Genomic DNA, 16,749 nt, shown 5'->3' on the forward strand with positions numbered 1-16,749 from the left:
AGTTAGACTATAAGGTAAGGGGGGTTGTAGAAGGAGGTCCATGCTTATGTAGTGACTTGTTGGGGTGATTGACATGAAAAGGGGCGAGTCCTTCTGACACATGGATCTATCAGAAGCAGAGTTTTTCTGTGGTAGTACATCAATTGTGGTCTGGCTTCTTGATGATTTGGCAAGAAAGAGTTAATTCACTCTCTCAGCAACATAAGGGTAACCTAATCACAGGTTAGTAAATTAAACTAATTTCAATCCAAACTGCTTAGAGTAAGAAAACGTTCATCCCTAGACCTACGCTGGGAGGTATATTCCTTAGTAAGGAATTAAAGGAGGGAATTAAGGATTCGTCTGGTCCCTTGGCGTATATTTGTTAGGATACCCAAACCCAGCTTTCATACAGAACATTTGACAGTTTCTGGAGAATTGCTGCTTTTCATCATAATATTTTCCTAAGATCAGAAGATTCTTATGGATGAGAAAGGCCATTTGACCCATCCGGCCAATCTTAATTCATCCATCCAGAATAACCTACACTCCCCCCACTGCTGGATGTAGTTGTTACTTAAATGATCCCAGAGTTTTCGCCTCCATCACTCTGCTCGGAAGTCCATTGCAAGTGTTGATCACTCTCTAGTGAAGAGCCACCTCCTGAAAGCAAACCTTTTACTTGTTTGAAACTGTGTCCCATTGTCCTACTCCCACAGTTCAATTTAATGTAGTATTCTAGATGAACTAGAACATAAGAAATAAGAGCAGGAGTAGGCCACATGGCCCCTCGAGCCTGCTCTGCCGTTCAATCAGATCATGGCTGATCTTCAACCTCAACTCCACTTTCCTGCCCGATCCCCTTATCCCTTGATTCCCCTAGAGTCCAGAAATCTGTCTATATCAGCCTTGAATATATTCAACGACTTAGCATCCACAGCCGTTCTGGGGTAGGAGAATTCCAAAGATTCACAACCCTCTGAGTGAAGAAATTCCTCCTCATCTCAGTCTTGAATGGCTGACCCCTTATCCTGCGACTATGCCCCCTAGTTCTAGACTCTCCAGCCGTGGGAATCAACCTCTCAGCATCCACCCTGTCAAGCCCCTTCAGAATCTTATATATTTCAATTAGATCACCTCTCATTCTTCTAAACTCCAGAGAGTATAGGCCCATAACTATTTCTATACCATTTACTATTTTACATTTTTCTATAAGATCGCCTCCTTTCCAGCCTGAAAAACCCAAGTTTCTCCGGTCTTTCCTCATAACTCAGACCCCTGACATGAGGAATTAGCCTCATGGCTCTTCTTTGCACTGCCTCCAGCACTCGAATGTCTGCCTTGTTTCTCAGAGACCAGAACTGGACATGGTGTGATCTGACCAGAGCACTGTACAATTTGGTCATGAATTCCTCTGGCTTATATTCTACTGTTCTGGCTATGTAGTTCAACAATTATTGCCTTTGTTGATTGCTGCTATACACTCATTGTACATGTTGAGTCTACCAAGACTTCCGGGTTTTTTTCATTTTATCCTTAGCTATTTTAACTCCATTCACAAAGTACATCTGTTGCCCATTTTTCCTTCCTTATGTGCAATACTTTACACTTGTCTGCATTAAATTTTATCTGCCATCGTTCAGCCCACTAACATATTTTCTTTGGCTCATTGGGCTGCTTCTTCCAATTTGGTATCAACTGCAAATTTAACCAATTTGCGCTGAGTTTCTGAATCCAAGGCCTCGATATTAACCCCCCCTCCCTCCCCACGGCAGGCAGGAGAGTTGCGGGGGGGTTAAAAATGTAAAAATCAGGGACCGCGGAACCAACCCGGCGCATATGAGCTCACCGCCATTTTTACAGCATGCGTGTCCCATCTTGGAGAGGCGGGACACTTCATTATCACATTTAAATCAGGCTCCCACAGTGCAGTTGGGAGCCTGATTTAAATTTAACAGCTGCCGGACGGATTTCCCAGAGCTCGAGAAACCCGATAGCGAAATAGAGGCAGGAGCTGCAGGCTGAAGCAGGTAAGTAAGTGCTTTTTATAGCACTCCTTGTGGGCCAGGAGGAGCAGGAGTGCTCTCCCTGGCCCCTCAAGGACGCCTTTGGCTTCCCTTCTGCCGATCATGGCTGGTTTTCCCGCCTGGCAGCCAGTCAGCCTGTCAATCTGGCAGGCTGCTGGGCGGGAAACGGAAGAAGAAAATGTTAATGAGGAGCTGCCATTAATATCGGCAGGACTTCCGTGTCCCCAGGCTTTCCGGGTTTTAGACATGCTACCGTGCTCCTCCGCTCCCTCCCCACCTCCCCGTAAATATCGCAGCCCAAGTCTTTACTGTAAATTAGAAACAGCAGTGATCCCAACAGTCCTGGGGCACCCCACTCAGTACTTCCCCCCACCCTGACATTACTCCTCTATGCAGTACTTATTGTTTTCCACCCTTAAACCATTTTTTAAAAATCCATGCTCAAGTTTTGCCCTGAATCCCCACTGCTTGCAGCTTAATCAGTAACCTTTCCTTTGGAACTTTATCAAATGCCTTTTGGAGTTTAAGTACCAGAGTTGATTTGGGTTGTCACTTCCTTATAGAAATCAAGGAGGGTGGTCAGAAAGGATCTTCCCTCTCTAAAGCCATGTTGTTTACTAGGTTGTCATTGTGCAGATAATTCTTAAGTTTACTCCTGATAATCAATTCAATTTTTTTTAAAGGAATTGTACTAAGACTAATTGCCTGTGTGCCTGTGTCTGCCCTTTTTGAATATGGGCACCTCGTTTTCCTGTTTCCAATCTGGTAGTACCTCCCCAGTGTCCATTGACTCCCTCATGACCATCTGTGCCTCACAAATCTCCTCCCTAATCTCTCTCATCACTTTGGTAAATACCATCAATCCCTGGGGATGTATTTTTTTTAAGCTCTTTTAGCTTGTCTAGGACTGCCATAGCATTTATATCAAAGGCTTGAATTATGCCTTGGTACTCCTTTATTGGAGCCCTGCATAAAACAAGGAGGCAGGGATTAGAATGGACTTCCTATCTGGCAAAAGAGAATATTGAGCCCCCTATTCACCAGATGGAGAATACCTAGGATGAACTTGAATATTCGGCATGGATTTAGAACAAACTCAAAAAACAGCTCATACTGGAAAATTTCCAATTTAAAGAATATTACCGTGGGTGAACAGATAAGTTCAGATGAAAGAAGCCATTCATCCCATTCTATAGAAATCTATGGTGCCCCCATCACAGCATCTAGCTGTCTCAAACAATTCCAGTGTTTTGCTTCCGATGCTTTATCCAAAATACCATCCCAGGTATTGTTCACTTTATGTATGAAGAAGTGCTTGCTGACATTAGTCTAAATTGTAAGTTTGTACCTTGTCCTGCAGTAATAGTTCAACTTGAACCAGTGCTTCAGATGAACATGTTTAGTATCTTATTCGCCTCTATCAAGTTCTCTCTCCTATTGAAGCTGAAGAGTTGGAGTTACTGCAGCCTATCCTCATAACTCAGTCCTCTAACACTATGGATCAATCTTGTGGCCCACCTCTGCACCATTTTTAGGGCTTAAATGGTTTCTTGTGCCTCAGTGACCACACAGATATAGCTTCAACATGACAGCTTCTATGATTTGGCAATATAGCTCAGCGTTCTGTTTGCTTTGTTGATTGCTGCTCCTTAATGACTTAACGTGGCAAATGTTGAGTCTACTACCATTCCAAGATCTCTTTCAGTCTCTCCCCTAGCGAATTGAACCCCATTTGTTAAGTACCTCTAATTTTTCTTCCAGAGTGTAACACCATGCCCTTTTTTGTACTGAATTTCATCTGCCATTGTCCTTCCCAATTGGGAATTTTGTGTAGTTCCTTCTGTAGTTCCTTGGTCGCTTCATCAGATTTGCCATCCTAGTTTCCTATCATCTGCAGATTAGACTAACCTGCATTGTGTTTCTACCATATATATACTTTCCAATATCCACTTGAGGTGTCAGTTCCGTAAAGAACTCAAAGAAGTTAGTCACGACAGATATCCCCCTTGTAAAATTGTGTTGATTGCCATTTCCTCAGTTACTTTCATATAGATAATCCTCACATTTGCTCCTAATATTAATGGATCTCTAGTTATCTGGTTTTTTTTAAATAAGCGGCATGTCTACTTGTTTACAATCCAGTGGGTCTTCCTGCATATTCAATGACTCCCTCTGGACAAGCGTCAGCACTTCACACACTTGGTCCCTAATTGCACTCAGCACTTTTGTAATATTCCATCCATTGCTGGGTATTTCATGTTCCTTTTTTTTGCGCATCTAGGGCTTCCTTGCAAGTGGTGTTAAAAATATCAGTTTCAGTTGTAGACCTTTCTAAGATGGATAGCACACTTCCTCCATAAATAAGCTCACCCAAAACTCTGCTGCCCGTATCCTAACTCGCACCAAGTCCCATTCTCCCATCACCCGTGCTTGCTGACCTACTTTGGCTCCCGTTCCGGGAACGCCTCGATTTTAAAATTCTCATCCTTGTTTTCAAATCCCTCCATGCCCTCGCCCCTCCCCATCTCTGTAACCTCCTCCAGCCCTACAACCCTCTGCGATCTCTATGCTCCTTCAATTCTTGCCTCTTGCACATCCCCGATTTTAATCGCTCCACCATTGGCGGCCGTGCCTTCAGCTGCCTAGGCCGTAAGCTCTGGAATTCCCCCCCTAATCCTCTCCACCTCTCTCTCCTCCTTTAAGACACTCGTTTAAACCTACCTCTTTGACCAAGCTTTTGGTCACCTGTCCTAATATCTCCTAATATAGCTCGGTATCAAATTTTGTTTGATAACTCTCCTGTGAAGGGCTTTGGGACGACTTACTGCGTTAAACGCACTATATAAATGCAAGTTGTTGTTGTTCTAGAGTCTTCTCTAGTGAATACTTCCAGGACATTATCATTCAATATGTTAACAAATCATCTTCAGTTTCAAACCTGTTAGTGTTTTTAAGGGATTCCAATTCTCCTTTGACAATACTTGGCTGTTATAATACAGGAATATTTCATTACTGTTGCATTTGATTTGTACAGCGATGCTCATTTCTAGTTCTCTCTTTACCCCTCTGACTACCTTTTTTGGAAAGCTTCTGTATTCTTCACAGTGGCTTCCCTCACATCTCTTCATACAAGCTTTGCAGAGTTTGTTTTCCTTATTTACTTTGCATTATCTTGTTACTTTAGATCATGTTAATTTAGTCTGCACTTACTAGTCCTCGATATTAACTGCGTGCTCGGTAGTGTATCCATAATGGTACAGTCCTCACCACTTACACCATCCACGCTTATCACGGGCGGCCGCCTATATCGGGCAAATGGCGCTAACCTATGGCCAGTACCAAAGGCATGAATTACAATTATAACGTATTAGGGGGGCTGACTATTTCAGGCAGTTCAATAAATTCTTCGCACCTCATTAATCCCCTGTATTTACCGATTTAAAAAGCTTTACTGATTTCAGGCAAAGTCGGATCTTCAAGCGGTTTCAATCAGCTGTTTGCGCCTCATTAAAGTGCGATTACCTGAGTGATGAGATTGGTATTGATTCGAAGGCAACTGCTAACAAGTGAACAAGTGGAAAGTGGACTTCAGGCGTTCTGCATCTTGCCTGATTTTTTAAAAATCTTGCCCGATACTTTAAAATGTTTCCAGCACATGCAGAAACATTTCCTGATGGCCAGAAGAAGTTCTCGGTGAGGGTCTGCTGTTGGTTATGCTCAACCCAGACATGCTGTTTCCTTGTTATGACCTATCATGGTTTTACCGTCCACCACATATAGCGGACAAATCGCATTAAGCGTTGGGGACTGCAGGTTATTTGTCCTCAACGGAGGTCTTCTTGAGCACTACCCTTCAGTTGGTTTCTTTAAGCTCTTTCCCTTGAGATGGGCTCTTTTGAACTTCTATACCTGAGTACTTTTGCTTCATAGTGTTGGTTTATCGCACATGGTCATTGTTGCTCAGGGGTTGCCAATACTTTTATCCTCAGTGTGCACACTACAATAAACGAGTCGCTCTCTTGAAATAAATTGAATATGGGTAACCTATCGTTTATTAAAAATATAATGGGGTTGAAATTCCACCGGTCACTCCAGCACTGACTCCGCTGGAGTTTAAGGGATCAGTGGGAGGGCACCTGATTAGCATAGGGCAGGTGGGCACAAGTGCCACCGCGGGTACATTCCTCACGCACACCTACCATGTGACAGAAAATCTGACATCCATCTGCCATTGGAGAGAGGGGCGGGAGGTTTGCCCAGGAGTCCCCAACCTCAACCAATTGAACCCCTGGCTCCACCCCTTGGTGCCATTTGCTAAAGGTTCTGCCCCTTACAAGGAAAATCGGAATCTCCTGGAGTTGGCAGCGACCAGGCGGGTAGCGCCAGTTTCCCGGCAGAGTTATAGTGGAAGATCAGCAGAACCCGGAGTAATTTCAGCCCTAATTAGTTTAAAGAGCATAAATGCAAATTTAGTTCTAACTGATAGCATGCTCACATCTCTCATGATATCCTAATGCATTGGGTCTGAAAGCAGTCATGTACTTAATTTGAGTCATGTTAGGCTGCTTGAGTATTCCCTATTTGTACTAAAACAAAAGCAAAATACTGTGGATGCTGGAAATCTGAAATAAAAACAGAAAATGGCTGGTCAGGCATTGACCTGAAACGTTAACTCTGTTTCTCTCTCCACAGATGCTGCCTGACCTGCTGTGTGTTTCTAGCATTTTCTGTTTTTATTCCCTATTTGTACTAGGTTGGTTAAAGTCCTCCATTAATATAACCTTTCTGTTAGCACAAGCCTTGCTTTTTGTTTTGACTTGGTGGTCTACTGCAGAGTTTTTCAAATGTTTTAGTAGAGGGATCCCCTGAAAATCTGAAAAACCTATTGAAGACTCCTCGCAAATACTGACGCACTCCCAGGACCACCCTACAAATACTGGCACACACCCAGGAATGACCTTCAAATACCGGCACACTTCCAGAAACTCCCTACGAATATTGGCACACTTCCAGGACCCTCATATAAATACTGGCGCACTCCCAGGATGCCCCCGTACAAATACTGAGGCACTCCCAGGACCCCCTCTATAAATCCTGATGCACTCCCAGAATCCCCTCTACAAATACTGACGCACTCCCAGGACACTCCCTGCAAATACTGGCACACTTCCAGGAACACCCTTATAAATACTGCCCCACCCCCAGGACCCCCTGTACAAATACTGGCACACTCCCAGGACACTCCCTACAAATACTGGCGCACTCCCAGGACACTCCCTACAAATACTAGCGCACTCCCAGGACACTCCCTACAAGGTACGGTAGCATAGTGGTTATGTTACTGGGCTAGTAATCCAGAGGCCTGGACTAAAATCCAGAGTCATGAGTTCAAATCCCGCCACGGCAGCTGGCGAATTTAAATTCAATTAATTAAATAAAAATCTGGAATTAAAATACTAGTATCAGTAATGATGGCCATGAAACTACCGGATTGTCGTAAAAACCCATCTGGTTCACTAATGTCCTTTAGGGAAAGAAGCCTGCTGCCCTTACCCGGTCTGGCCTATATGTGACTCCAGACCCACAGCAATGTGGTTGATTCTGAAATGGCCTAGCAAGCCACTCAGTTGTAAAATCTCGCTCAAGAAGGCAGCTCACCACCACCTTCTCAAGGGCAATTAGGGATGGGCAATAAATGCCGGCCTTGCCAGCGACGCCCACATCCCGTGAACGAATAAAAAAAAAAATACTGGCGCAAATACTGGCACACTTCCAGGAACACCCTTATAAATACTGCCCCACCCCCAGGACCCCCTGTACAAATACTGGCACACTCCCAGGACACTCCCTACAAATACTGGTGCACTCCCAGGAAACTCCCTACAAATACTGGCGCACTCCCTAGATACTCCCTACAAATACTGGCGCACTCCCTACAAATACTGGTGCTCTCCCAGAACCCCCCTCTACAAATATTGACACATTTCCAGGGACCCTTTGCGAATATAGACACACCCACAGGATCCATGTCCTAACTTCCAAAAGACAGTACTGGTTTCTCAAATCAAAATGATGCCAATGTTGCAGACATTTTTATGAGTGTATAGCAACAGAAAGAACATTCTAGTGGATCAACAAATACAAAAATCAGCTGACACACGGACAGGCAGAAAACAGATGACCTAGCGGATCTCCCGAGATCTTCTTGCAGGCTCCATAGGGTCTGGAAATCCCAATGCCTACAGCAAACCCCCTAGAATTATCAGAGATAAAGATCTGTCTAGATAATTGTAGGTTATGTGTTTCTAAAATACCTATGTAATGAGCTGAAAGTTAGGTTACAGACTCTCATACCAGTAGGTTAGACCTAATTTTGAATTTATGCTCTTTAAGCCAATCACGTTTTTAATAAACAATGGAAAAAGTTATGCACATTCAATTTATTTCAAGAGGGCTACTTATCTACTGTAGTGTGCAGTGAATCACTGAATAGCACCCCCCTCCCCCCATCTATACATAGTGCTGTCTACTATTGAGATGCATAGCATATAGCATTTCAAAACAAAACAGTTTCAAATTGCCAAGATGAACTATAGAGCATTACAAACAGCAGTTCTTCATGCTAAATTAGCACTTAGCTGATAACCAGCATTACTGTGTATGCTGTAATTCTTCCTCCATGTAACATTGCACCTGTTTTCTTTCCTGGATTTAACCTCCCCAGATTCTCCCCAATTCAGTGGCATTCAATCAAAGCTCATGTTAGAGAGAGGAAGACTGAGCGAGCTACTGCTTCATTCCCTCTGCAAACAAGTGGCAAAAACTCAGGATTATTCTGGCCCTCTTTAAAAAAAATTGGATGCATTTGTTGCTCCATGTGTCGAACAAGGCAAATTAAAAACAGTTGCTTCTGTCAACATTAAGATTCACTTTCATCCTCATATCAAGGTTTAGGATAGACCTGTGGGTATTGAAGCCAGGGGTGGATCTGTTGGTACTGATGCCAGGGATGGACCTGTGGGTACTGATGCTAGGGATGGACCTGTGGGTACTGATGCCAGGGATGGACCTGTGGATACTGAGGCCAGGGATGGACCTGTGGGTATTGAAGCCAGGGATGGACCTGTGGGTACCGATGCCAGGGATGGACCTGTGGGTACCGATGCCAGGGATGGACCTGTGGGTAATGAGGCCAGGGATGGACCTGTGGGTATTGAAGCCAGGGATGGACCTGTGGGTACCGATGCCAGGGATGGACCTGTGGGTAATGAGGCCAGGGATGGACCTGTGGGTAATGAGGCCAGGGATGGACCTGTGGGTACTGAGGCCAGGGATGGACCTGTGGGTACTGAGGCCAGGGATGGACCTGTGGGTACTGATGCCAGGGATGGGCCTGTGGGTACTGAAGGCAGGGGTACAACAACTTGCATTTATATAGCAGCTTTAACGTAGGAAAATGTCCCAAGGTGCTTCACAGTTGGGTAATCAGACAAAAATTGACACCGAGCCAAAGAAGGAGATATTAGAATGGATGACTAAAAGCTTTGTCAAAGAGGTATTTTTTAGGAGGGTCTTAAAGGAGAAGAGAGAGAGGTGGAGTGGCAGAGAGATGGGACATGTGAGTACTGAAGCTAGGGATAGACTTGTGGTATGGAAGCCAGGGACTGACCTATGAGAATTGAAGCCAGGGATGGACCTCTGGGTATTGAAGCCTCAACTCCTCACAAAGCTTTCTACTAAAAGATGCTGAAGAACCTTTTCTTCCCTGACCAGGTGAGCTTATTTGTAAGAGAATGGGTCAATATGAGGATATCCATATATCTTATTGTGGCTTGTAGGGACTCTACACAACCCTCTGGTTCTTTGATGTGAAGATGATGTTTGATGGGGTCAAAAACCCTTTTCAATAAAGGCCTTAAGAAGAATTATATCTGTCTTAGTTTTCTACTGGTGATTTGCACGTGGCCCAGAAATTATAAAACCATGCAACCTAGTCCCTTCTCACTTGATCATTCGCAACTGGCAAGTTTTATGTGGCATAAATAATCAGTGAAGTAGCTGATCCTATGTCAAAATACTGTCAATTTTGGCTTAATGGGACCCTACAATGTTGTGGCATTGCTTTTGTCTCATGTATCAGGATGCTGACAAATTCTAAGGCATCTGTGCCGACTAGCTGTCAATCCGAGTATCACTTTGCACAGCAGAATGAAACAGGCGTATCCTACATTTTCCTTGATTTTCAGTGTTGCTTGTAAGCCAGTACCAGCTTGTATCTGCATACAACTCACCGTCCATGTAGGGGGGAATCCTATTAGATATTCCTATTTACAGTGATACTCTGGCCCACACTCTGGAATTCCCTCTCTAAATCCCTCTCCTTCTCCTCCTTTACCTTCCAAAGAACCCACCCCTTTGACCAAGCTTTTGTTCATCCCTCCTAATATCTCCTTCTTGGGTTAAGGGTACATTTAAAAAAAGAAAATACCTCTTGGAATATTCTTCTATATTAAAGGCATCATATAGATGGAAGTTGTTGTTACTTGGGTGTTTGATGGCTCTCCCACTTGTTGGAAGGTGAGTGGGTCCAAACCTTACTTCCCTACAAGGCAAGTACTCCCTTAAAGATGATGGATCGGGGTTTTCTGCTTCTGTGCTTATCAGCCCACTCATTAAAGTGAATGGGTAGAAAATTGCAGGCTGACCAGTATGGAAACGGAAACCCCCAGCCAATGAGTTTTCTTAAGACATCTCCAGATCTGCCATTTCCTTTTGACACAAACTGGCCACCAGGTTTCCAGACAGATCTAAAGTCTGGAGCTCTTTCTGATTGGTTCAGTTAAGGAAGATGGGTTGATTTCACAAGAGGTGTTGGTTGGCCAATTGTAATTGTAGACTTTCGGCTGATTTGGTCTACAGTTCCTAGACTATTAACTGACAACCCCTAGTGAAAGCTTCTAATCAGATTACCACAACTATTGCAGTTGCATTGTTGCAGTCTGAGACTACGGATCAGTGTTGGAGAAGATGTGGAAGAGTCAGCTCCCTAACATGTATCTTCTGGATTTGTCTGTCAATCCAACCATATTAGGTCATGATACCGAAGTGAGTACAGTTCATTACAAGTATTTCTTTTTCACCCAACTCAATGCATTCTGTCTTGGATCTTCATGCAGAGGCTCCATTGGACTCCGGAATGGTTCATTTAATCAACTTTCTGTCATTCATTGGCTTCCAGTTTTCTGGAAACAACCAGTAATGACAACTTGCTCAACATGGAAAGGGGCTCAAAGAGAATGATAGACTCCCTTTGTCAATCTCAATTTATTTGTGTATGGTTGCTCTCTTTGAATTATCATGGATGAAGAGAGGATGGATTGTGCTAGTCAAAGTGTTCTCAGTAGATTCTTGGGTTGGTCTGGGGCTAGGCTTGGGGGTTCCCTTGGGATCTATATTTCTTCCCCCCTCCCCCCAACACACAATATGGAGGAAGGACCCTGCCCCTAGCCCAGACCTGAATGAAACTCCCCTCCTCCTATTATTGTTTAATCATTCTTCTGATTTTGTCCTCCCACAGTTGTGATGTTTGCCCCAAACTCTTGTTCCTGTTGTAAACATGAAACCTAAGGCCATTCCTAGTGCAAACTGTATGACTTGCTCTCCTGGTCCTCATCACAGGTGCCTTTATCAGGCCTGAATAGATCTGCCGTGGTTCTCTTTGACTCAGCCTTTGTTGAAACTGTCACCATAATAGCGCTTATTCAATGCATATGAACCTTTATTGTCAATTTGCTTAATCTTGCCTCAGATATCTTAACTGTTACAAACTTGTATTCCAGTTTGTTATTGTTGTAATGTTGCTAACCTGCTATATGCTGTGTGGTGCTGATATCTTTTAATTTTATTTTTCTTCCTTATACCTTTTTTTGCCTATCAGATATTCACAAGTTGCAAAACTAAAAAGTTTAAAATGGTTGGCTCCAGACTAAAGGGGAAATTCATAGTGCATCTTCCTATTGGGAGTCCGGGATCACAGAATTTATCTCTAAATGTCACACTAACCATAAACGGCCACCCTTCTAATTGTAATACTGTGTCTCTCCCCCATAGTGTCAATGTGGCTCTGTAATATTATAATCTCATGCCTCCTAGCCATAGTTTTTATTGTTGACCTGAGTAAATTTCAAATATTAAAGCACCTTTTTTTATATAGAAAAGCAATTGTTTGGAATTAATCCACCATTTTGTTAGTTCTTAAAAATATTAAATATCAGGAACACAATGCTTCAATTACACTGCAGAGGGAAGCCCTGTGTTAATGGCCGGGAATTAGGGTTGCCAACCCTCCAGAATTGTCCTGGAGTCTCCGGGAATTAAAGATTAATCTCTTGGGCACTGCTGCGAGCAACCTGGGATAAAAATCATAGGGGCATTAACAAATGATGTGGCTTTTTTCATTCTCTTTGAACACCTTTGTTTATTAGTTATAAAAAATTGGAGATGGGGGAAAAATAGCTGTTTGACTGAGCGGGTTGGAGGTGGTAGGTCATGTGATGAAACCTTCAGGAATATGTCCAACCGAAGTTGGCAACCCTAACAGGAATCTCCTTGGCCCTGCTCCCAATCCTTTTCCTGAAGCTAATTGTTCAAGTGTGTAAACAGTGTTTGCACTGCACATTCACTGTCTACCTTTCATTCATTGCACTCTCTGCACTTGTGGAGAATGTGTAGAGGGGGTACATTAAAATTATTATAATGAGCTGAACTCCGAGAATAGGTCAGCTTCCCTCTTCGGTTGTAGAAAGGATCACAGTGATCCTGGCTCCATCTTCCTATCCTGAAGATGCTGCCTCATGGTGCAGTATTGTTCCATGATTGTAGGTTAGCCTCTGCACTTTGGCCAAGTAACAACTCTTCATGTGGGAGCCCGGACAGCAAGTGTAAGTGTGCTATTCAGCTGTGGCAGGCTTGCACGACACTCACAAACATGTACCTTTCAGCAGGAGTTATTAGATTGCAATCCTTTCCCTGAAGCTAATTATAGTACCCCTGCCACCACCCTGACTAAACTGAAGTCAGCTAACTCAGCACAGACCAGGGAGTGAACCTGCAACATTCCTGGTCTGTTTGGCTCACTTTCACATCTAAGCAGTCAGGCAGCAAACTCCATATATACCAGTCTATTATTTTGGGGTTTGACTGTTACCCTTTCAAGTCAGACCTTCATTCCTATCCTGATCTTATTATTCCTTTTGCCACTTCTTATGGTATCAAAAAAACATTTTGTAATCTTTTCCAGAAAACGCTACTCACTGCCTTGTATCGATGCAGACGTGAAAGGTGAAATAACAGACTGCTGATAATTCTGAATTAATTTTACCAAAACTGTATGGCTGCAACTCATCTCATGAACTTCCAAATGTCAAATGTACTTCGAAACCAGGCCAGTGTAAGAAAATATAGGTTTAGAAGGTATTTAGGGGAACCAGGCTCAAAAGAGTTAATTAGTCAAGACTTTAGCTGAAACTATTGTACCAGAACATAGACTGCTTTTAAATTAACTTACTGCAGCTGCAGGAATATCAGCCATGAGAATCTTGTTATTGCAAACTAAGGGAGGGACATAACGGTATCCCCACTGCTTCAGACATACTGGAATGCTGATGCTAGCTAGTACTCCCGTTACCTTCAAGGCCTACAGGATGATTCCTCTACTGCAGGGACAGGGAAACATTGTGCTAAGAATTTATTGAGAATAAGGAGAGATAAGGTGGGCCACATGGCTCTGTCTCATTTGGATAAGTACGTGTTGTCCACATAATTGGGTAAATTAAGGGGAGTATTTGGGAAAGTACCTGATTGGATATATTTTGCCGCAGTTCCATTTTTTCGGGTATAACTGGCAGGATTTGAAACTTGTTTGTGTAGAGGACAGAAAAGAAAGTACCAGGCGGGAAAACGAGAACAAGAGTACGTGAATGAAGGAACAGGAATGAGGTCGCGGCTTCTACCCAAAGAACAACGGGGTAATATAATTCTCAATTGTGCTTTGTAAACAATTGCTTAAATACTGTAATGTATTGATTCTTGCTTGTGCTAAATAAAGTCTTTTGGCTATTAACCATTATGGTGTCAGTCTCAAACAATTGATCAGGGAGTCAAATTGAGTACACCAGATTAAAAGATGTTAAGTGCAAGGTCCCTACCGTAGAGAAATGAACGATGCAAAAGATTGCAATAACTAATAATCCAGCAATAATAGCTCCGATGGCAACCAACACTGCTATGTGCCCCAGCTTCTTGGCTCCATCGATATCTCCCGCATTGTAGCTATGTAGAGCCTGAAGGATGGAAAATAACCATTAGTATAAAATAATGTCATGCACTTTAACTTAGTGATTAGACTGGCACTTAGCACCGTGAATGCTGCCATATCATCTCCATCACCAAGACAGGCCTACTTCCACCTTCATAATATCATTTGTTTCCACCCCTGCCTCAGCCTATCTGCTGCTGAAACCCTCATCCATGCTTTTGTTACCTCTAAACTCGACTATTCCAATGCTCTCCTAGCCGGCCTCCCATCTTCCAGCCTCCATAAACTTGAGCTCATCTAAAACTCTGCTGCCCCTATCCTAACTCACTCCATTCTATTGTCCCATCACCCCTGTGCTTTCTGACCTACATTGGTTCCTGGTGCAGTCACAACTTGAATTAAAAATTTTCATCCTTGTTTTCAAATCCCTCCATGGCCTCACATTTCTGTATTTCCTATTTCCCTATTTCTGTAACCTCCTCCAGCCCTACAACCCTTCAAGAACATAAGAACATAAGAAATGGGAGCAGGAGTAGACCATACGACCCCTCGAGTCTGCCCCGCTATTCAATAAGATCATGGCTGACCTTCTACCTCAACTCCACTTTCCTGCCCTATCCCCATATCTCTTGATTCCCTTAGTGTCCAAAAATCTATTGATTTCGGTCTTGATAGCTGCGTTCCTCCAATTCTGGCCTCTTGTGCATCCCTGATTTCCTTCGCCCCACCACTGGCAGCCGTGCCTTCAGCCATCTAGGCCCTAAGCTATGGAATTCCCTCCCTAAACCTCTCCACCTCTCCTCCTTTAAGACGCTCCTTAAAATCTACCTCTTTAACCAAGCTTTTGGTCACCTGTCCTAATATCTTCTTATGTGGCTCGGTGTCAAATAACGCTCCTGTGAAGTGCCTTGGGACGTTTTACTACGTTAAAGGTGCTATATAAATGTAAGTTGTTGTTGACTATTACAAGGAAATAGAAAAATTCTCAATTTGACAGGCAAGAGTGGGGGAAGAATAATTTGAACAGGTCCTGAATACAGGCTGAAACAATAGGGGAGCCAAATGGGCTGAATTGCCTTTTATTGTCTAAGTTTTAGCACAGAAGGAGGTTGTTCGGCCCATCATGTCTATGCCAATACTAGTTCCACATTGGAGCTATCCTACATCCCTGATCTTTCTTCTTTAATATTTTCCTTCTTCAGATGTTTATCTAATTCCCTATGAAATGTGATTAACTCAGCTTCAACATCCATTTGGGCGTTCTCTACTCTAAAAGTCCTTTGCATGAAAAAATGTCTAACGTCACTATCATTCCTGCCTCAGGTTTTAACACAGTACCAACAATCCTTCTGCAGTTCTCTCCCCAGATGTATCCATTATTCTTTCTGTGACACATTCGCAGCTATCCATTATTCCTCATGTAATCCTCTCTCAATTGTCCAATAATATCTCTAATGGCACAGGGGGATGACTTATCAGGGGAAGGCAGCAGCAGCCAACTTCCTGGCACCACGGGTAGCTCTGCTGCACAGGCTGGGAGGAAAAAGAGTGGCAGAGCTATAGTGATAGGGGACTCAATTGTAAGGGGAATAGACAGGCGTTTCTGCGGCCGCAACCGAGACTCCAGGATGGTGTGTTGCCTCCCTGGTGCAAGGATCAAGGATGTCTCGGAGCGGCTACAGAACATTTTGGAGGGGGAGGGCGAACAGCCAGCTGTCGTGGTGCACATAGGCACCAACGATATAGGTAAAAAAGGGGATGAGGTCCTAAAAGCAGAATATAGGGAGTTAGGAGGTAAATTAAAAAATAGGACCTCAAAGGTAGTAATCTCAGGATTGCTGCCAGTGCCACGTGCTAGTCAGAGTAGAAATAGGAGGATATTTCAAATGAATACGTGGCTAGAGGAATGGTGTAAGGGGGAGGGATTCAAATTCCTGGGACACTGGAAACGGTTCTGGGGGAGGTGGGACCAGTACAAACCGGATGGTCTGCACCTGGGCAGGGCCGGGACCGCTGTCCTAGGAGGAGTGTTTGCTAGTGCTGTTGGGGAGGGTTTAAACTAAAGTGGCAGGGGGTTGGGAACCTGAGCAGGGAGAGAGAGGAAAGCGTAACAGGAAGGGACAGAAGGTATGGAGTAATAGGTAAAGTGTTAAAAAAGGAAAAAGCAGGAACTAAGCGTCACAAAACAGATTTGAAAGTTCTTTATCTGAATGCACGTAGCATTCGTAATAAAATGGACGAGTTAACGGCACAAATAACTATGTATGGGTATGATCTTGTGGCCATTACAGAAACATGGCTGCAGGGTGACAACGACTGGGAATTAAATATGCCAGGGTATTTAACAATCAGGAAGGACAGGCAGGAAGGAAGGGGAGGTGGGGTGGCTATGTTAATAAAGGAAGGAATCACTGTAATACAGAGAAA

The 16,749-nt window shown here is 43.6% G+C and overlaps 1 protein-coding gene across 1 annotated transcript in view; it reads right to left on the reverse strand.

Moving 5' to 3' along the window:
* Nucleotides 1-16,749, reverse strand: part of LOC137342021 (transmembrane protein 233) — a 43,195-nt gene that overhangs the window by 14,876 nt on the left and 11,570 nt on the right. The window contains exon 2 of the mRNA XM_068005624.1: nt 14,213-14,347. Coding sequence (XP_067861725.1) covers nt 14,213-14,347 — 135 coding nt within the window. The remainder of the gene's footprint in view (nt 1-14,212; nt 14,348-16,749) is intronic.

This window comes from Heptranchias perlo, chromosome 25 (assembly GCF_035084215.1).
Source record: "Heptranchias perlo isolate sHepPer1 chromosome 25, sHepPer1.hap1, whole genome shotgun sequence".
NCBI lineage: Eukaryota > Metazoa > Chordata > Chondrichthyes > Hexanchiformes > Hexanchidae > Heptranchias > Heptranchias perlo.